At 43.9% G+C, this 15,813-nt stretch overlaps 1 protein-coding gene across 9 annotated transcripts in view; it reads right to left on the bottom strand.

Moving 5' to 3' along the window:
* RPGRIP1 (RPGR interacting protein 1) overlaps positions 1–15,813 on the bottom strand; it is a 77,697-nt gene that overhangs the window by 17,674 nt on the left and 44,210 nt on the right. For 4 of the 9 annotated variants that reach the window (XR_012415526.1, XR_012415527.1, XM_065547454.2 and 1 more), the window contains exons 12-15: positions 10,509–10,693; positions 9,700–9,903; positions 8,432–8,570; positions 3,918–4,015 (exon numbers count right to left, since the gene is read on the bottom strand). Coding sequence is in view for 7 of the 9 variants with exons in the window: in XM_065547454.2 (XP_065403526.1) it covers positions 3,918–4,015; positions 8,432–8,570; positions 9,700–9,903; positions 10,509–10,693 (626 nt within the window). In the remaining 2 variants the exon portion in view is untranslated. Of the gene's footprint in view, positions 1–3,917; positions 4,016–8,431; positions 8,571–9,699; positions 9,904–10,508; positions 10,694–12,143; positions 12,487–12,930; positions 13,083–13,244; positions 13,823–15,813 lie in introns of those variants that run through there. The other 5 variants (XM_073996909.1, XM_065547458.1, XM_065547457.2 and 2 more) reach the window with 4 other exon arrangements.

The following is a 15,813-nucleotide window of genomic DNA, read 5'->3' as shown; positions in this document are numbered from 1 at the left end:
GAATCCTTTCTTTACATGAGCTAATTCCATTATGTAATTTTATTGGGACTGAACAGCAAAAAAAAGCATGCAATTAGTAATATTAACCATTGAAATATGTATCAACTCATTTGAACTTGCTGGCAGAAACCCTCAAGGATTAGTGCCAGGTAACACCCTTTGGCTTATTAGCTTCAGATGTGCTATCTAATTTGGCTCAGGGGCAGGGCTGCTAAAACGTACTACCCGGCATACATAAGGGTCAGGAAATCCCTGACACCTGAAATTAACACCATAAGAGAAAAAATTTCAATATTCACTATTGCTAAAGAAACAGTAATCTAAGGCCGTAGAGCAAATGAAAATGATTGCTCCCTCTTAGTTAGTAACTGTTTTTTTGTTTGTTTGTTTGTTTGTTTTTGGTTTTTTTTGAGACGGAGTCTCGCTCAGTCGCCCAGGCTGGAGTGCAGTGGCGCAATCTTGGCTCACTGCAAGCTCCGCCTCCCGGGTTCACGCCATTCTCCTGCCTCAGCCTCCGGAGTAGCTGGGACTACAGGCGCCCGCCACCACGCCCGGCTAATTTTTTTGTATTTTTAGTAGAGACGGGTTTTCACCGTGTTCGCCAGGATGGTCTTGATCTCCTGACCTCGTGATCCGCCCACCTCGGCCTCCCAAAGTGCTGGAATTACAGGCGTGAGCCACCGCGCCCGGCGTTAGTAACTGTTAAGAAGAGGGAGGCCTGGTGTGGTGGTGGCTCACGCCTGTAATCCCAGCACTTTGGGAGGCCGAGGCGTGCAGATCAGGAGGTCAGGAGATTGAGACCATCCTGGCTAACACGGTGAAACCCCGTCTCTACTAAAAATACAAAAAATTAGCCAGGCGTGGTGGCACATGCCTGTAGTCCCAGCTACTCAGAGGGTGAGACAGGAGAATGGCGTGAACCTGGGAGGCGGAGCTTGCAGTGAGTGGAGATCCCACCACTGCACTCCAGCCTGGGCAACAGAGCGAGGTCTCAAAACAAACAAACAAAAAAATTAGCTGGAGGTGACAGCATGTGTCTGTAGTCCCAGCTACTTGAGAAGCTGAGGCAGGAGAGTCACTTGAACCCGGGAAGCGGAGGTTACAGTGAGCCAAGATAGTGCCACTGCACTCCAACCTGGGTGACAGAGCGAGACTCTGTCTTAAAAAAAAAAAAAAAAAAAAAAAAAGTTTAACTTAGACCAGGCACAGTGGCTCATACCTGTAAATCCCAGCACTTTGGGAGGCGGAGATGGGTGGATCACCTGAGGTTGGGAGTTTGAGACCAGCCTGGACAACATGGTAAAACTCCGTCTCTACTAAAAACACAAAAATTAGCTGGTTGTGGTGATGCACACCTGTGGTCCCAGCTACTCGGAAGCCTGAGGCAGGAGAATCTCTTGAACCTGGGAGGCAGAGGTTGCAGTGAGCCGAGATTGTGCCACTGCGCGCACTCCAGCCTACACGACAGAACAGGCCTCCATCTCAAAAAAAAAAAAAAAAAAAATGCTTAACATTGAGAACTCCAATAGGTCAGAGAAACGAGACTACTATTATCATCACACTCATCATCACTATCATTTGGGACTTAATTTGTCTGAGGCACTGTATTAAACCCTTATTTTAATCTTGCCACATCACCATCAGATGGGTATATTACTACTTACATTTTACAGATAAGGAGACAGGCCTAATAGAGGTTAAATAACTCTCCCAAAGCTGTATGACTAGTAAGTAGCAGAGCTGGGACCTAAATCACTGTCTCAGCCAAATTTCTATGCTCTAAAACATTACACTGTACTTCATCTCCATTCATCCCGGCTGACCCCAGGCAGAGGAGTGACAGAACTCAAGTATTGACTCTGAGCTTTCAACCCCCTCTATCTTTCATGCCTAGACATTTTGGAATACAACAATAATTTAATATATATGTACCAATGTTATAAGTTTAACTTGATAATAACACTGATTTTTTGCTTAAGTAGGTTCCTTTTGCATATTTAATTTCTCAAGTAACACTTTGGGGCACACAAAGAAGTTTCCTAAAAGGATATCTTATTTAGGAGTCTTCAATTTAGGTACTTTTTAAAATGGAATCTGGCTGGCTTGTTACAGTTCAAGATCAGTTTACTGATCAGCTGGCTGCTTTTTTGGTTACTTAAGAGGTGGCACAGTTTAAAAACCTCAACTGGAGTTTCAGCTCTTTCACTAACTCAATAATCCTGTACACATCGTTTAGTCTTCTTTTATCTAATTCCGACATTCTGTGGCTCCTACCTGTATTACAAACACTTCTCAGTATATTAACTACATAATATCTAAAAAATATATGATAGATAAAAGTTCAGACAAAGAGAAACACAACTGGTTTTGCTGTTGCTGTTGTTTTTGAGACGGGGTATCTCTCTGTCACCTAGGCTACAGTGCAGTGGCAAGATCATGGCTCACCACAGCCTCAAACTCTCAGGCTCAAAGAATCCTCTCACCTCAGCCTCCCAAATACTTAGGACTACAGATGTGAGCCACCGCGCCTAGCTAGTTTTTAAATTTTATGTAGAGACAGTTGTCTTGCTATGTTGCTCAGGCTTGTCTTGAATTCCCGGCCTTAAGCAATCCGCCTGCCTCAGTCTCCCAAAGTGCTGGGATTACAGGTGTGAACCACCACACCTTGGCTGAAATTGAACTATGTGTTATAGTCAATGTTTAAGTCTACTGACTTTGAGTTGTTTCTCCTCACTCCAATATCCTTCATTTTCCTGCAATTCTTCAGCACAAATTCCAGCTTTCAAGGAAGAGTTTTCCAACCTCTACAAAAGCAACCATAAATTCCCTTTTCTGATTTCTTACAACAAACTTTATATTACATAATCTATCTCCTTGGTTTTAGGTCATCCTACATTCTTATTTAATGTTTCTAATGAAGTTCATAATCATCAATTTGCTCTGAATCTTTTATTTAGTCACTCACTCAACAAATATTAATTGAGAACCTACAAATGTGCCAGGCAGCAGTGACTTAAGACTAATTGTTTTCTACCCATTTGTAACCCACAAGGTTAGAACACAATGATTATTGAATATATCTGGATATTTATTAATATATGTGTGTCTCTTAAATTAGTTCTGAAAGAGCTTTGAGGCTGAACTGTTTAACAGATAATTACGGGTTGAGTAAAAAACAGCAGAAATGGAAAGATCTCCATGAGCCCTCCCATGAAGAATCCCGTCCTCTCTTCCAGACTCCATCTCCCAAAGCAAACCTGTTCTCCTTAGATGGACTTAAAGACAGGGGTACCATTCAGGCTGGGCATGAATTACAGGACACAATGGAGGATATGGGAGTAAGAACAGGCAAAGGATCCAGATAGGAGAGTATTGATGCAAGTCATCATTTACACTATCTCAAGAAAATGATCCATTTATCTGACTGTACCAGCCGACCTTCGTTCACATGAAACATAAATTTAACTAAACAATTTGCATTTTCCATCAGCTTCATTAAAACTGGATTGACCTTTTGACCCTTACTTGTGTGGCCACTAAGCACACTGTCATTATTGCTTTTTTTTTTTTTTTTTGGAGACAGAGTTTTGCTCTTGTTGCCTAGGCTGGAGTGCAATGGCGCGATCTCAGCTCACTGCAACCTCTGCCTCTCGGGTTCAAGCGATTCTCCTGCCTCAGCCTCCTGAGTAGCTGGGATTACAGGGATGTGCCACCACGCCTGGCTAATTTTTTTTGTATTTCTAGTAGAGATGAGGTTTCTCCATGTTGGTCAAGCTGGTCTCGAACTCCCGACCTTAGGTGATCTGCCCACCTCGGCCTCCCAAGGTGCTGGGATTACAGGCATGAGCCACCATGCCTGGTCACTGTCATTATTTATAGTCTTATCTCATATGCAATGATTACACCAGTGTACTTACTGCCTTATATTTCTGAGACATGGGTGGCACTATGACGTCATCACTATCTGTAGTTTGTGCTTCACTGACTTCTGAACCTTGTTCAGAGGATTCTTTATCTGCTAGAGAAGAGGTTGCAGTTATAGAACTGTTTCAAAGCACTCTAGCCCAAGAAAAGACCCAGCACACACATCTCCAATCCACTGTCTGGTCACTAGTTCCAAGTGTCTAGATTTTGTCTTCACTTACTAAGAATCAAACCCTCTTTTTCAAAGGTACACTTATTCAGAAGCTTGCTAAACATACAGGATTCACTTCTCAAAAAAAGAAAGGGAAAGAAGGAAAAACAGAAAGGAAGGAAGGCAGGAAGGAAGGGTGAGAGTAAGGGAGGAAGAAGGAAGTCCTTTTGTGGGGGTTGAAGAAAATGGCCAAGCTTGAGGTAAAGCAGTGCAACTGGGTGGGGCAGATTGTATTTTCCAAAGATGGCCTCTCTGGCCGGGCGCGGTGGCTCACACCTGTAATCCCAGCACTTCGGGAGGCCGAGGCAGGTGATCACCTGAGGTCAGGAGTTTTAGACCAGCCTGGCCAACATGGCGAAGCCCCATCTCTACTAAAAATGCAAAATTAGCCTGGCTTGGTGGCGCACTCCTGTGGTCCTAGCTACTCAGGAGGCTGAGGCAGGAGAGTTGCTTGAATCCAGGAGGCAGAGGTTGCAGTGAGCCGAGATCGAGCCACTGCACTCCAGCCTGGGCGACAAGAGACTCTGTCTCAAAAAAAAAAAAAGATAGCCTCAAATGATCTCTCCCATCCCACATGCTCTCCTCACAATGCAACTGACCTTAACACTGCTCCTATTGAGTGCTGGGGTCTTTGTCCCCTCCCCTTCAACTAAGGTGGATCTTTTGGACTGTCTCAACTGAAAGAGTATGGTAGGAGTGATGCTATGTGACTTCTAAGGCCAGAACACAAAAATGCCATGGACTTGCACCTGGCTCTCTTGGAACTCAGCTACCAACCTGTGAGGAAGCCCAAGCAACTGCTGACAGCCAGGAGCACCTGATCAGCGAGTAGGGTGAGCCATCTTGCAAGTTAAACCCATCAGCCCCCTAGCTGAGCTACCCCATCTCATGCCACATTGAGAGAGGAGAAATGAGCCTTCTTCATGAGACCTACCTAACATGCAGAGTAGTGAGCCAAAGAAATGATCATTGTTGTTTTAAGTCACTAAGTTTTGGAGTAGATTGTTACACAGCATTAGATAACTGGACAGCAAGCTGTGCCTCTTCTGTAAAATTTCAAAATCTTGGGTTGTCCGTTTCACTGAGGTCTCAAAGGGAAAAGGTCTGAGGGGCAGCAAAAGGAAAGGCTGCTAAAGGACACAAGGCTTTGTCTACATATGTGGAAATGGCCTCAAAATCAGGCCCTTTTCATTTCTTGATGGCCTTTACCTAATACCCTTAGATCTTTGTCTAAAATATTAATAAGCTTCTTTTTCAACAACTACAGCATCCTGCCTCTGATAGCTCCACTCAGACGTCTGAAACCAGGCAGATTTTAGCTTCTTGCGAGTACTAACTAGTGGTTTTGATTTTTTTTTTTTTTTTTTTTTTTTGAGATGGAGTATTGCTCTTGTTGCCCAGGCTGGAGTACATGGCATGGTCTCGGCTCACTGCAACTTCTGCCTCCCAGGTTCAAGCGATTCTCCTGCCTCAGCTTCCCAGGTAGATGGGGTTACCAGCACCTGCCACCACACCTGGCTAATTTTTGCATTTTTAGTAGAGGCAGGGTTTCACCACGTTGGCCAGGCTAGTCTCAAACTCCTGACCTCAGGTGATCTGCCCGTCTCTGCCTCCCAAACTGCTGGGATTACAGGTGTAAGCCACCGCGCCTGGCCAGTCTTGATCTTTTGAAATTATGGAGAACAGCGATATTAAAACAATAACTAACAATTAGGCTTCCACAGAAATAGTCTTCTTTTATTATTTATGACTATAAATAGATGACCATATAGTACATGAGGTTTAGATTACCTTCTGGTCTGTCTGCAAATCATAAGAATGGAATTGTTCTCTTATAACCAGGATTTCTTGCCAGTCATGTAAATATGGCTCTGGGAAACTTTGGGCTTGGTTATTCTTGTTAACCTTCGTTACACTGAGTAAATTTTGATGGAAAAATGGGATTATGCAATCAATAGAAAAATTATCCTTCTCATGAGAAAAATCATTTATGCTCTTCCCATTTAACAAGTTATTCCGAATACATTCAAAAGCATAAAAATTATGCTTTTAGCTCTTCCCATTTAAGTTATGCCAAATACATTCAAAAGCTTAAAAATTATACTTTTAGGCCGGGCGCAGTGGCTCACGCCTGTAATCCCAGCACTTTGGGAGGCCGAGGTGGGCGGATCATGAGGTCAGGAGATCGAGACCATCCTGGCTAACACAGTGAAACCCCGTCTCTACTAAAAATGCAAAAAAATTAGCTGGGCATGGCGGCGGGCGCCTGTAGTCCCAGCTACTCGGGAGGCTGAGGCAGGAGAATGGCGTGAACCCGGGAGGTGGAGCTTGCAGTGAGCCGAGATCGCGCCACTGCACTCCAGCCTGGGTGACTGAGCCAGACTCCGTCTCAAAAAAAAAAAAAAAAAAATTATACTTTTAGGCCAGGTGTGGTGGCTCACACCTGTAATCCCAGCACTTTGGGAGGCTGAGGCGGGTGGATCACTTGAGGCCAGGAATTTGAGACCAGCCTGGACAACATGATGAAACCTAGTCTCTACTAAAAATACAAATATTAGCCGGGCATGCTGGGGCACACCTGTAGTCCCAGCTACTCTGGAGGCTGAGGCAGGAGACTCACTCGAACCTGGGAGGCAGAGATTGCAGTGAGCTGAGATTGTGCCACTGCACTCCAGCCTGAGCAACAGAGAGAGACTTCATCTAAAAAAAAAATAATAATTTTATATATATATATACACACACACATATATATTATATACATAAAATACTTCTAGAGATTTAGAAAAAAAGCTTTTTTTAAGTAGTAAAGACTCCCTTTTCACAATATTTTCATATCTGCCTTTATATTTTTCCTCTCATTATTACATTTTTCAAGCACATAGAAAAACCTATGAAATATAAATGTTCAGCTTATTAAATTGTTGTAAAATGAACATCTCTATCACAACTCAGCCAAGAAATAGAACGTTGGTAGCACTCCAGATGCCCAAAGCGTGTCCTTTCCTGATAACCATCTTCCCCTTCTCCTAGGAGTAACCACTATTCTGACCACTGTCAGAACTAGAGGATGGCATTTGAGGCACGGACCTTAGGCATAAAATTTGAAGGGGTGCCAAAAACTCAATAATCAAGACAAACACTGACTTGTTTTTTGTTTTTTATATTGAGACAGAGTCTTGCTCTGTTGCCCAGGCTGGACTGTAGTGGTGTAATCTCAGCTCACTGCAACCTCTGCCTCCTGGGTTTAAGCAATTGTCCTGCCTTAGCCTCCCCAGTAGCTGGGATTACAGGCAGATGCTACCACACCCAGCTAATTTTTTGTATTTTTAGTAGAGATGGGGTTTCATCATGTTGGCCAAGCTAGTCTCAAACTCCCGACCTCAGGTGATCTACCCGTCTACTCCTCTCAAAGTGCTGGGATTACAGGTGTGAGCCACTGCGCCTAGCCAACAAACAGTTTTAATGAGAAAATCAAAACTAGGTTGGGTGCGGTGGCTCACACCTGTAATCCCAGCACTTTGGGAGGCCGAGGTGGGCGGATCACCTAAGGTCAGGAGTTCAAGACTAGCCTGACCAACATGGAGTAACCCCATCTCTACTAAAAATACAAAATTAGCAGGGTGTGGTGGTGTATACCTATAATCCCAGCTACTCGGGAGGCTGAGGCAGGAGAATCGCTTGAACCCGAGAGGCAGAGGTTGCAGTGAGCTGAGATCATGCCATTGCACTCAGTCTAGGAGACAGAATGAGACTCCATCTCAAAAACAAAACAAAACAAAAAAAACCCTGGGGCAAAATAACATTTTATAAATACTGGGTAAGTTACTTCTTTAAGAATTCCAGCCTTGGCTAACCTAACCATCACACTTATAACACAAAACTGGGCCTAGAGTCTTACATACTAATTTTCCATGAAAAATTTAGCATTCTAAGATGAAGGGGAAAAGTAAATAACTAGCTTGGCAAAACAATTCAATGATTAAACAGAAAAAAATTGCTTTTTTTTCTTTTTTTTGAGATGGAGTCTTGCTCTGTCGCCCAGGCTGGAGGAGCACAGTGGTGCAACCTCAGTTCACTGCAACCTCCTCCTCCTGGGTTCAAGCAATTCTCCTGCCTCAGCCTCCTGAGTAGCTAGGATTACAGGCACGTGCCACCACACCCAGCTAATTTTTGTATTTTTAGTAGAGACGGGTTTCACCATGTTGGCTGGGCTGCTCTTGAATGCCTGACCTTGTGATCCGCCCACTTCGGCCTCCCAAAGTGCTGGGGAAAAAAATAGATTTTAAAATACAATACCATTTACAGGATGTAGAGGTTCCTTCTGTTTCAGTGCTGAATGGGATAATGTCATTTCCTCTTCCTCTGGCTCATTTTTAAAGCCATCACCTATGGAGCTGTAAGCCTCTGAGAACTTCCACTCAGTGTAATTCACCTGCTTCAGAATAAGAAGAACAATATTACATAGCTGGTAATATCTTGGTTTGGTTTTCTTTCTTCATTCCTTCCTTCCTGCCTTCTTTTAAAATACTAGCTCTTTTTATTTTTTAAAATTATTATTATTATTATTATTATTATTTTGAGACAGAGTCTCCCTCTGTCACTCAGGCCAGAGTGCAGTGATACCATCTTGGCTCACTGCAACCTCCGCCTTCTGGGTTCAAGCGATTCTCCTGCCTCAGCCTCCCGAGTAGCTGGGATTACAGGAGCTCGTCACCACACCTGACTAATTTTTCTATTTTTAGTAGAGATGGGGTTTCACCATGTTGACCAGGCTGGTCTCGAACTCCTGACCTCACATGATTGGCATGCCTCAGCCTCCCAAAGTGCTAGGATAACAGGCATGAGTCACCATGTCCAGACAATACTAGCTCTTTTTAATTTTTAAAAGTTAATACTTGTTGGCCGGGCATGGTGGCTCACGCCTATAATCACAGCACTTTGGGAGGCCGAGGCAGGCAGATCACCTGAGGTCAGGAGACCAGCCTGGTCAACATGGTGAAACCTCATCTCTACTAAAAATACAAAAATTAGCCAGGTATGGTAGCAGGTGCCTGTAATCCCAGCTACTTGGGAGGCTGAGGCAACAGAATTGCTTGAACCTGGGAGGAGGAGGCTGCAGTGAGCCGAGATCGTGCCATTGCACTCTGGCCTGGGCAACAGAGCGAGTTTCTTTTGAGATGGAGTTTCGCACTTGTTGCCCAGGCTGGAATGCAATGGCGTGATCTTAGCTCACCACAACTTCCACCTTCCAGGTTCGAGTGATTCTCCTTCCTCAGCCTCCTGAGTAGCTGGGATTACAGGTATGCACCACCACGCCCGGCTAATTTTTGTATTTTTAGTAGAAACAGGGTTTCGCCATGTTGGTCAAGCTGGTCTCAAGCTCCTGACCTCAGGTGATCCACCCGTCTCGGCCTCCCAAAATGCTGGGATTACAGGCCGGAGCCACCATGCCCGGCCGATTATTGCTTATCTTGTGTGTCTGCTTCTGCTTCTACCTCTGAGAATAATACATCTGGGGACACTACACCCCACAATTTAGCGCTTCAGAGTTTTTAAGGTCTTACCTCTGGTGTATTTCCATTTAAGACGTTAAGGCTAAGATACTCCATTCTATTCTTCCCTTGAACGCCTATTCTTTTGCCATGTTTTCTTCTTGAGTAGCTCACAACCTGGTGCTCCTTTTCCTTTCTTTCTCCCCCATGAGGAGATTTTCTCCTTGCTTGATACTGACCAGCTTCAACGGGAACCCCAGGAGGTACCATCTGGTCCTGAATAGAAAGATCAGAGACAGCGTTACAAGATAGTAGTTTAACAACCTAGAAACACAAGAAAGGGATTTAGGAACTAGCATTAGACTTCATTTCTTTCCTCACGGAGTTGAGAAATGCTCTCTCTCTCTCTTTCCACAATAAAACCCAGGCTTTCGCTCCATCAGTAGTCTCACGGCATTATGAGAGATATATATTAAGTTCACAGGACACATGACATTCACACAGGGAATTTCTTTTTATTTTTTGAGACAGAGTTTCACTCTTATTGCCCAGGCCGGAGTGCAATGGCGTGATCTCGGCTCACTGTAACTTCCACCTCCTGTGTTCAAGTGATTCTCTTGCCTCAGCCTCCTGAGTACCTGGGATTACAGGCATGCCCCACCATGCCCAGCTAATTTTTTGTATTTTTAGAAAAGACAGGGTTTCACCCTGTTGGTCAGGCTGGTCTTGAACTCCCAACCTCAGGTGATTTGCCTGCTATGGCCTCCCAAAGTGCTGAGATTACAGGCATGAGCACCTACTCCAACTATAATACTGTCTCCTTCAAATCTGCTCCATCGGATTGGCAGAGATCTGCCACCTGTGGAGTCCTGGAGAGTTACCTGGGAAGGAAATGAAGCCTTTTCCTCTTCAGATGAGATCTTTGAACTGTCCTTGGTATCCTTCCCCTTAGTCTGAGCTTCTGGTTTCAGGAAACTCTCAGGGGGTATGTAGGGAAACTTCCAATCCAGTTGCACTTGAATAGACCCGTTGGGTTTCTCTGCAGGGTCAGTGAGGTTAAAATCACCTGAGAGACAAACAGATATTAATAAGACTTGATCACATGAAATAAACAAGTGAGCATTTGTCAGCATCTTATCTATTTCCTTCCTATTTTTAATTTCAACATATTTTATCAGCAATTAATTAACATCCATCAAATAATTACGATGATGATACACTCAGAAGTAAAATCAAATAGCAGAGCAGTTAGAATATTAACCAGGGAAGATGGGTTATCTCTAGGATGCAGGGAGAGATAGTGAAAGGTGTATGAAAAGGAGTACAGCTTGCTTGTCATCAGTCATCCAGCCACTAAACAAGATTGCATTATTATTACTATTATCAAATGCTTACTGTGCCTTTGTTGTTCCAAGAAAACTGTCATCTCTACCCTCAAGTGGTCCCAAGAAAACTTAAGCAAAATGGCTTTTTCGAAATGCCAGACGTCTGATTTGTAACACTGATTAACAGATGGCTTATACTGCTTCCTCTGTTTGGCAAAGCAGTTGCGTTCAGAAGTGTCAGCCTTTTTTTAAGCAGTTGTATTGAGGAGAGAGCTGCACACATTTCCTGGAGCATCCAGAACCTTGTTAAATATGGTTGTTTCTGGCTGCAGCTACTCCCACTTCCTAAGGAGAACATGGATACCCCCGCCTCACCCTCCCAGGACCGTAGTCAAAGAGTCGACCCCTCTTGGTACGCCCCCACAATCCTAGGTATAAAAGTTAGGAAAGACAGTATGGAGCTCAGCTCCACACTGGGAGAAAAAAAAAATCCAAGACATTTGCCTTTGACATGGCCTGGTGTGGAAATCTCTCTAACTTGTGTCCAGTGTTTAAAAGAAGTGAGAGAATGATGGGGGAGTGTTAAGGTCTCAGTTTACAATCACGTATTTATCTAGTTATACACTAAGAAACAACAGGCCTTAAGTAAAGACAGATACTAGACAACATTACAGAGCTTGAAAAAGTTTGTTCAGCCAGGCACAGTGGCTCATGCCTATAATCCCAGTACTTCGGCAGGCTGAGGTAGGCGGATCACCTGAGGTCGGGAGTTGAAGACCAGCCTGACCAACATGGAGAAATCCCGTCTCTACTAAAAATACAAAAATTAGCCAGGTGTGGTGGCGCATGCCTGTAATCCCAGCTACTCGCCTGGACAACAAGTGTGAAACTCCATCTCGGGAAAAAAAAAAAAGTTTATTCAGACACAGAGGTATAGAATTCAGGTTGCTGGCTCTACCCACTCCGGAATGTTGTCTTTGTGACTGAAAAGAAGCAGAAGAAGCCAGTGTTTCCATACAAGTAGTGAGGCTCTAAGTCTTCTGCCCTGTTGCTCTTGACAATATTCTAAATCCTTTCTCTTCAGGTTTTAAGAGAGACTGTTTCAAGCAAGTAATCAAAGAAAAGTAGAATCAGGACAGGGAGACAACACTGGGAAGAGGGCGTGAAGATGCAATAACCTCGAACTCCCACCTTTGATAGATTCATTTTTTGCAAGAGGCAGTAAAGGCACTTGGGCTCGGCCAAGATATGAGCCAGGCTCTAAGTCTTCATCATCAAAAACATGTATAGACAGGGCCTCCCGTCTCAGATATTGGTCCAGGTCAGAGGTCACAAGCACCGGGAATCGAGCCTGGTCTCTAAAGTAGGGGTTGTTACTAGCTGGAATGATGGCAGTGTCATGGTCAGAAAAGGTGAAGAAGCGGTACACAGCATATGGACTGGGTTGAGTTCCCAGCCATCGACTCCGGAGGCCACAGCACTTGGTGATTTCAATCTGCAGCTCGTTCTGAGGTTCCCAAGACTCCAATCTGAACTGGAAAGATGTTGGTCATGTGAGGAAAAGGGCAGCTTGAGAGTGTTGTATGTGAAGCCTAGGATCTGTGGTGAGGAAGAGCTATGATCTAGAGAACAGCTATCCCAACTGGATGAGGAAGAAACCTAATGATCTTCACCTGCCTGCAAACTGGCTCTGGCAGTTATTTGAGGGAGATACTAGCACTCATGACTTAACTTAGAGAACAGCACAGAGAAACTATTCTGTTCACAGCAAGGATGAAGGATGTAGCTAGCTCCAAAGGCATACTTCCATTTCAGACTCAAGCCTGACCAAGGGAATAATCCAGACTAGTTGTGGTGTGACAGTTTTCTCTTTCATTCACATTCAACAAATACTTATTGAGAGTGGAAGACTGAACTGTTTTCATGAGCTGTTTGGCTGAGGCTCCTCTGAGATGCCTCAACACATCCTTTTTCTCACCTCATCTTCCTGGGCCTTCCGGCCTCCAAGCACATTGGTTGACAGGTAGACCTGGGCTTTCTTTCGTTTATTGCATGCCTGTAGGCTGGGTTTTATGGGGAAACGCAGCCTCATCCAGTACTCTAGAACCCCGAACTCTTCTCCACCAGCTCCTGGGCAGCAGAAAGTATGAGAGCAGGGAGAATACAGATGGTGTGGCAAGGATCAAGAACAAAGACAAAGGAAGAAAATAAGAAACCACCAGAAAAGCAACTGTAGGCTTTGGGAAATTCTGCATTGGTGCTTAGGAGCTGCAGGAAGCCAACAGCACTTACCAATCAGTGTGGCCAAGCCATGGACTTTCTCCACAGTCTCTAGCACCCTGTCAAAGCAAATCCATCCTGCAGCAAGAGTGTTGTGTTCACTGGCCACAGCCTGGTGTAGATCAAGCCGGGCTGAAGCCTCTTGAAGGTAGTGTAAGAAAAGGGAATCTGTCTCCATCACATACTGGGAGGTGAAGTCATAGAGGGGCTGTGGCCCCACAGATAACGGGGTACAGTGGGTTTCAAAGTCATAGAAGGAATAGGTGCAGAAAGTGGTAGGTTGGGTATCTCCAGCTTGAGCTAGGGCGGCAGATGTCAGGAAGGCCTGGTGGATGTGCAGTTCAAAAAGATTCTCACCCTGATGCAGCAGAGAAATATCCACTTTATCCTCATCTCCATGGGCTGGCAGTGTTTCCAAACATAATGACAACTGTCGGGTGCCATAAGCAACATCTTTGAGCTGTTCTAGAGGGGAAAGAAAACTGCCTATCCATTAAAGAGTAGGGAGTTCTTTCTCAGGGTAGAGGAGGGTGGACAAAAGAAATATAAAACACATGGTGGAAGTCCAAGTTGTGATTATTTCAAGAAACCACGTGATTCAAAAAGAAAAGCAACAGAATGACATCTGGGAGCATTGAATTTTGACAGCCAAATAATCCAATGCCAGCCTTAGGGAGAAGGTACAAAAGGAGGGATTGGAAAGTAGACGCTAAACTTACGAAAACACTGGGGGCACATTTTGTCTTATATATGACATTGTTTTGGCGTACATCGTGGCCCTATGAATTAATTGGTAATTCCATAAGAGAAGTACTAGAAACACAAAAATATGAATATTTCTCTAAGTTTGGTATATTGGCCATGGAGATAATAGCAAGTTGAAGACATAGTGTCTATGACATTACATTGAGTACCACCGAGAAATGCTTCTCCTTCTCCAGCCAGGTCAGTCACCAGATCTTTCATTCTTTTCAGAATTTGGTTTCAACATAAGAAGGCAAAAAGTACATTATAAGTTAAAGAGTAATGGAGTAAAAAGTGGGAAAGGAGACTTACTGGAAAGAGGTAGGAAATATTGGCAGTGGGATGTAAAGATAGGTAGACAGTCTAGCAAATCTGGGTATTATCTCCCAAGTCCAACCAATCACAAACTTTGATATATAGCCTGCTTCAAACTGGGGAATATTTGAGTCATCACAGTGTGCTGCTGCTGCTGAAGGTCCTATTTTAAGAGTTAAAGCAGTAGAATAAAATATTCTGGATACATCAGAATGTCTTCATGACACACACACACACACACACACGAATAAGGAGACTATTTTCTTAATTAACAACATTAATATAATTAAATAGAATATACTTAAAATTTTGCATTACATGATGCAGGAGTAATAATCTCAGCATAAAAATAATTTCTATAAATGAAGAGGATACTGTTAAGAAGTGGGCAAAGGATAGGAATGGTCAATTCTCAAAAGGAATAATACAAATAACTGGTGAACATAGAAAAACTCGTTATCCTTATCAGTGATCAAAGAACTATTAGCTAAAGCAAATAAATCTTCAGACATAGGTAGGAGCAGTGACCTTTTATCAGACTCACCCTGACATGGATAAATTATGGCCCAGAGACACTTATGTGCTTTTATTCTTTTTTTTCTTTTTTCTTTTTGAGACAGAGTTTCACTCTTGTTGCCCAGGCTAGAATGCAATGGCCCAGTCTCGGCTCACTGCAACCTCTGCCTCTCAGGTTCAAGTGATTCTCCTGTCTCAGCCTCCCAAGTAGCTGGGATGACAGATGTCCACCACCACGCCCAGCAGCTAATTTTTGTATTTTTAGTAGTGATGGAGTTTCACGATGTTGGCCAGGCTGGTCTCGAACTCCTGACCTCAGGCAATCCACCCGCCTTGTCCTCCCAAAGTGTTGGGATTACAGGCGTGAGCCACTGTGCCCAGCCATGTCCATTTATTCTATTCCATGCTCACTAAGAAACCTACTTACTGATTTTGCTTCCTGAAAGAGGGCTGCCCTGGACTGTGGTTCCAAATTTCTCATGGCAGCAATGGAATAGCCACTATTGTAAAATAACAGACATTTGGGTTTAAATATCAGCTTCTGGTTAATTTGGTTTCTGTGAGTCACATCTTTCACCACTGGGTATAAAAATAAAGCCAAGCGTCTTGACAAACAAGCCTGAGACCAGGCTCTGGTCAGCAGTGACTACACTAAGTATAGGAGGCACCACAATATGAAACTTGCATTCAGTGTCCAGCCAGCTGCCCTGTCACTGTCGGCATCCTCAAACTGCAACAACGATTTTAGAGACTTTAAGACAGAAATCACTGACAATAATAACAGGAGATGAGTGATGAAGTTCTATTATCTGACTAAAACTGCTTTGAGGAAACAGTGACTAGGAGAGAGGGACAGGGGAAAGGAGAAAGAGAAAGAATGAGAGAGACAGAGCGAGAGAGAGAGATTGTGTGTTACACTACCACCCTGAGAGCCAACAGTGACGTTCATTCTCACAACAGAATTAAGCCCCTGGAAGCAATTGCTGGGCCCTCTTGAAACTCCACA

This window comes from Macaca fascicularis, chromosome 7, assembly GCF_037993035.2.
Source record: "Macaca fascicularis isolate 582-1 chromosome 7, T2T-MFA8v1.1".
Classification (NCBI taxonomy): Eukaryota; Metazoa; Chordata; class Mammalia; order Primates; family Cercopithecidae; genus Macaca; species Macaca fascicularis.
Note: the sequence above shows the minus strand (reverse complement) of the source record. Positions and strands in the feature narration are given on the sequence as shown.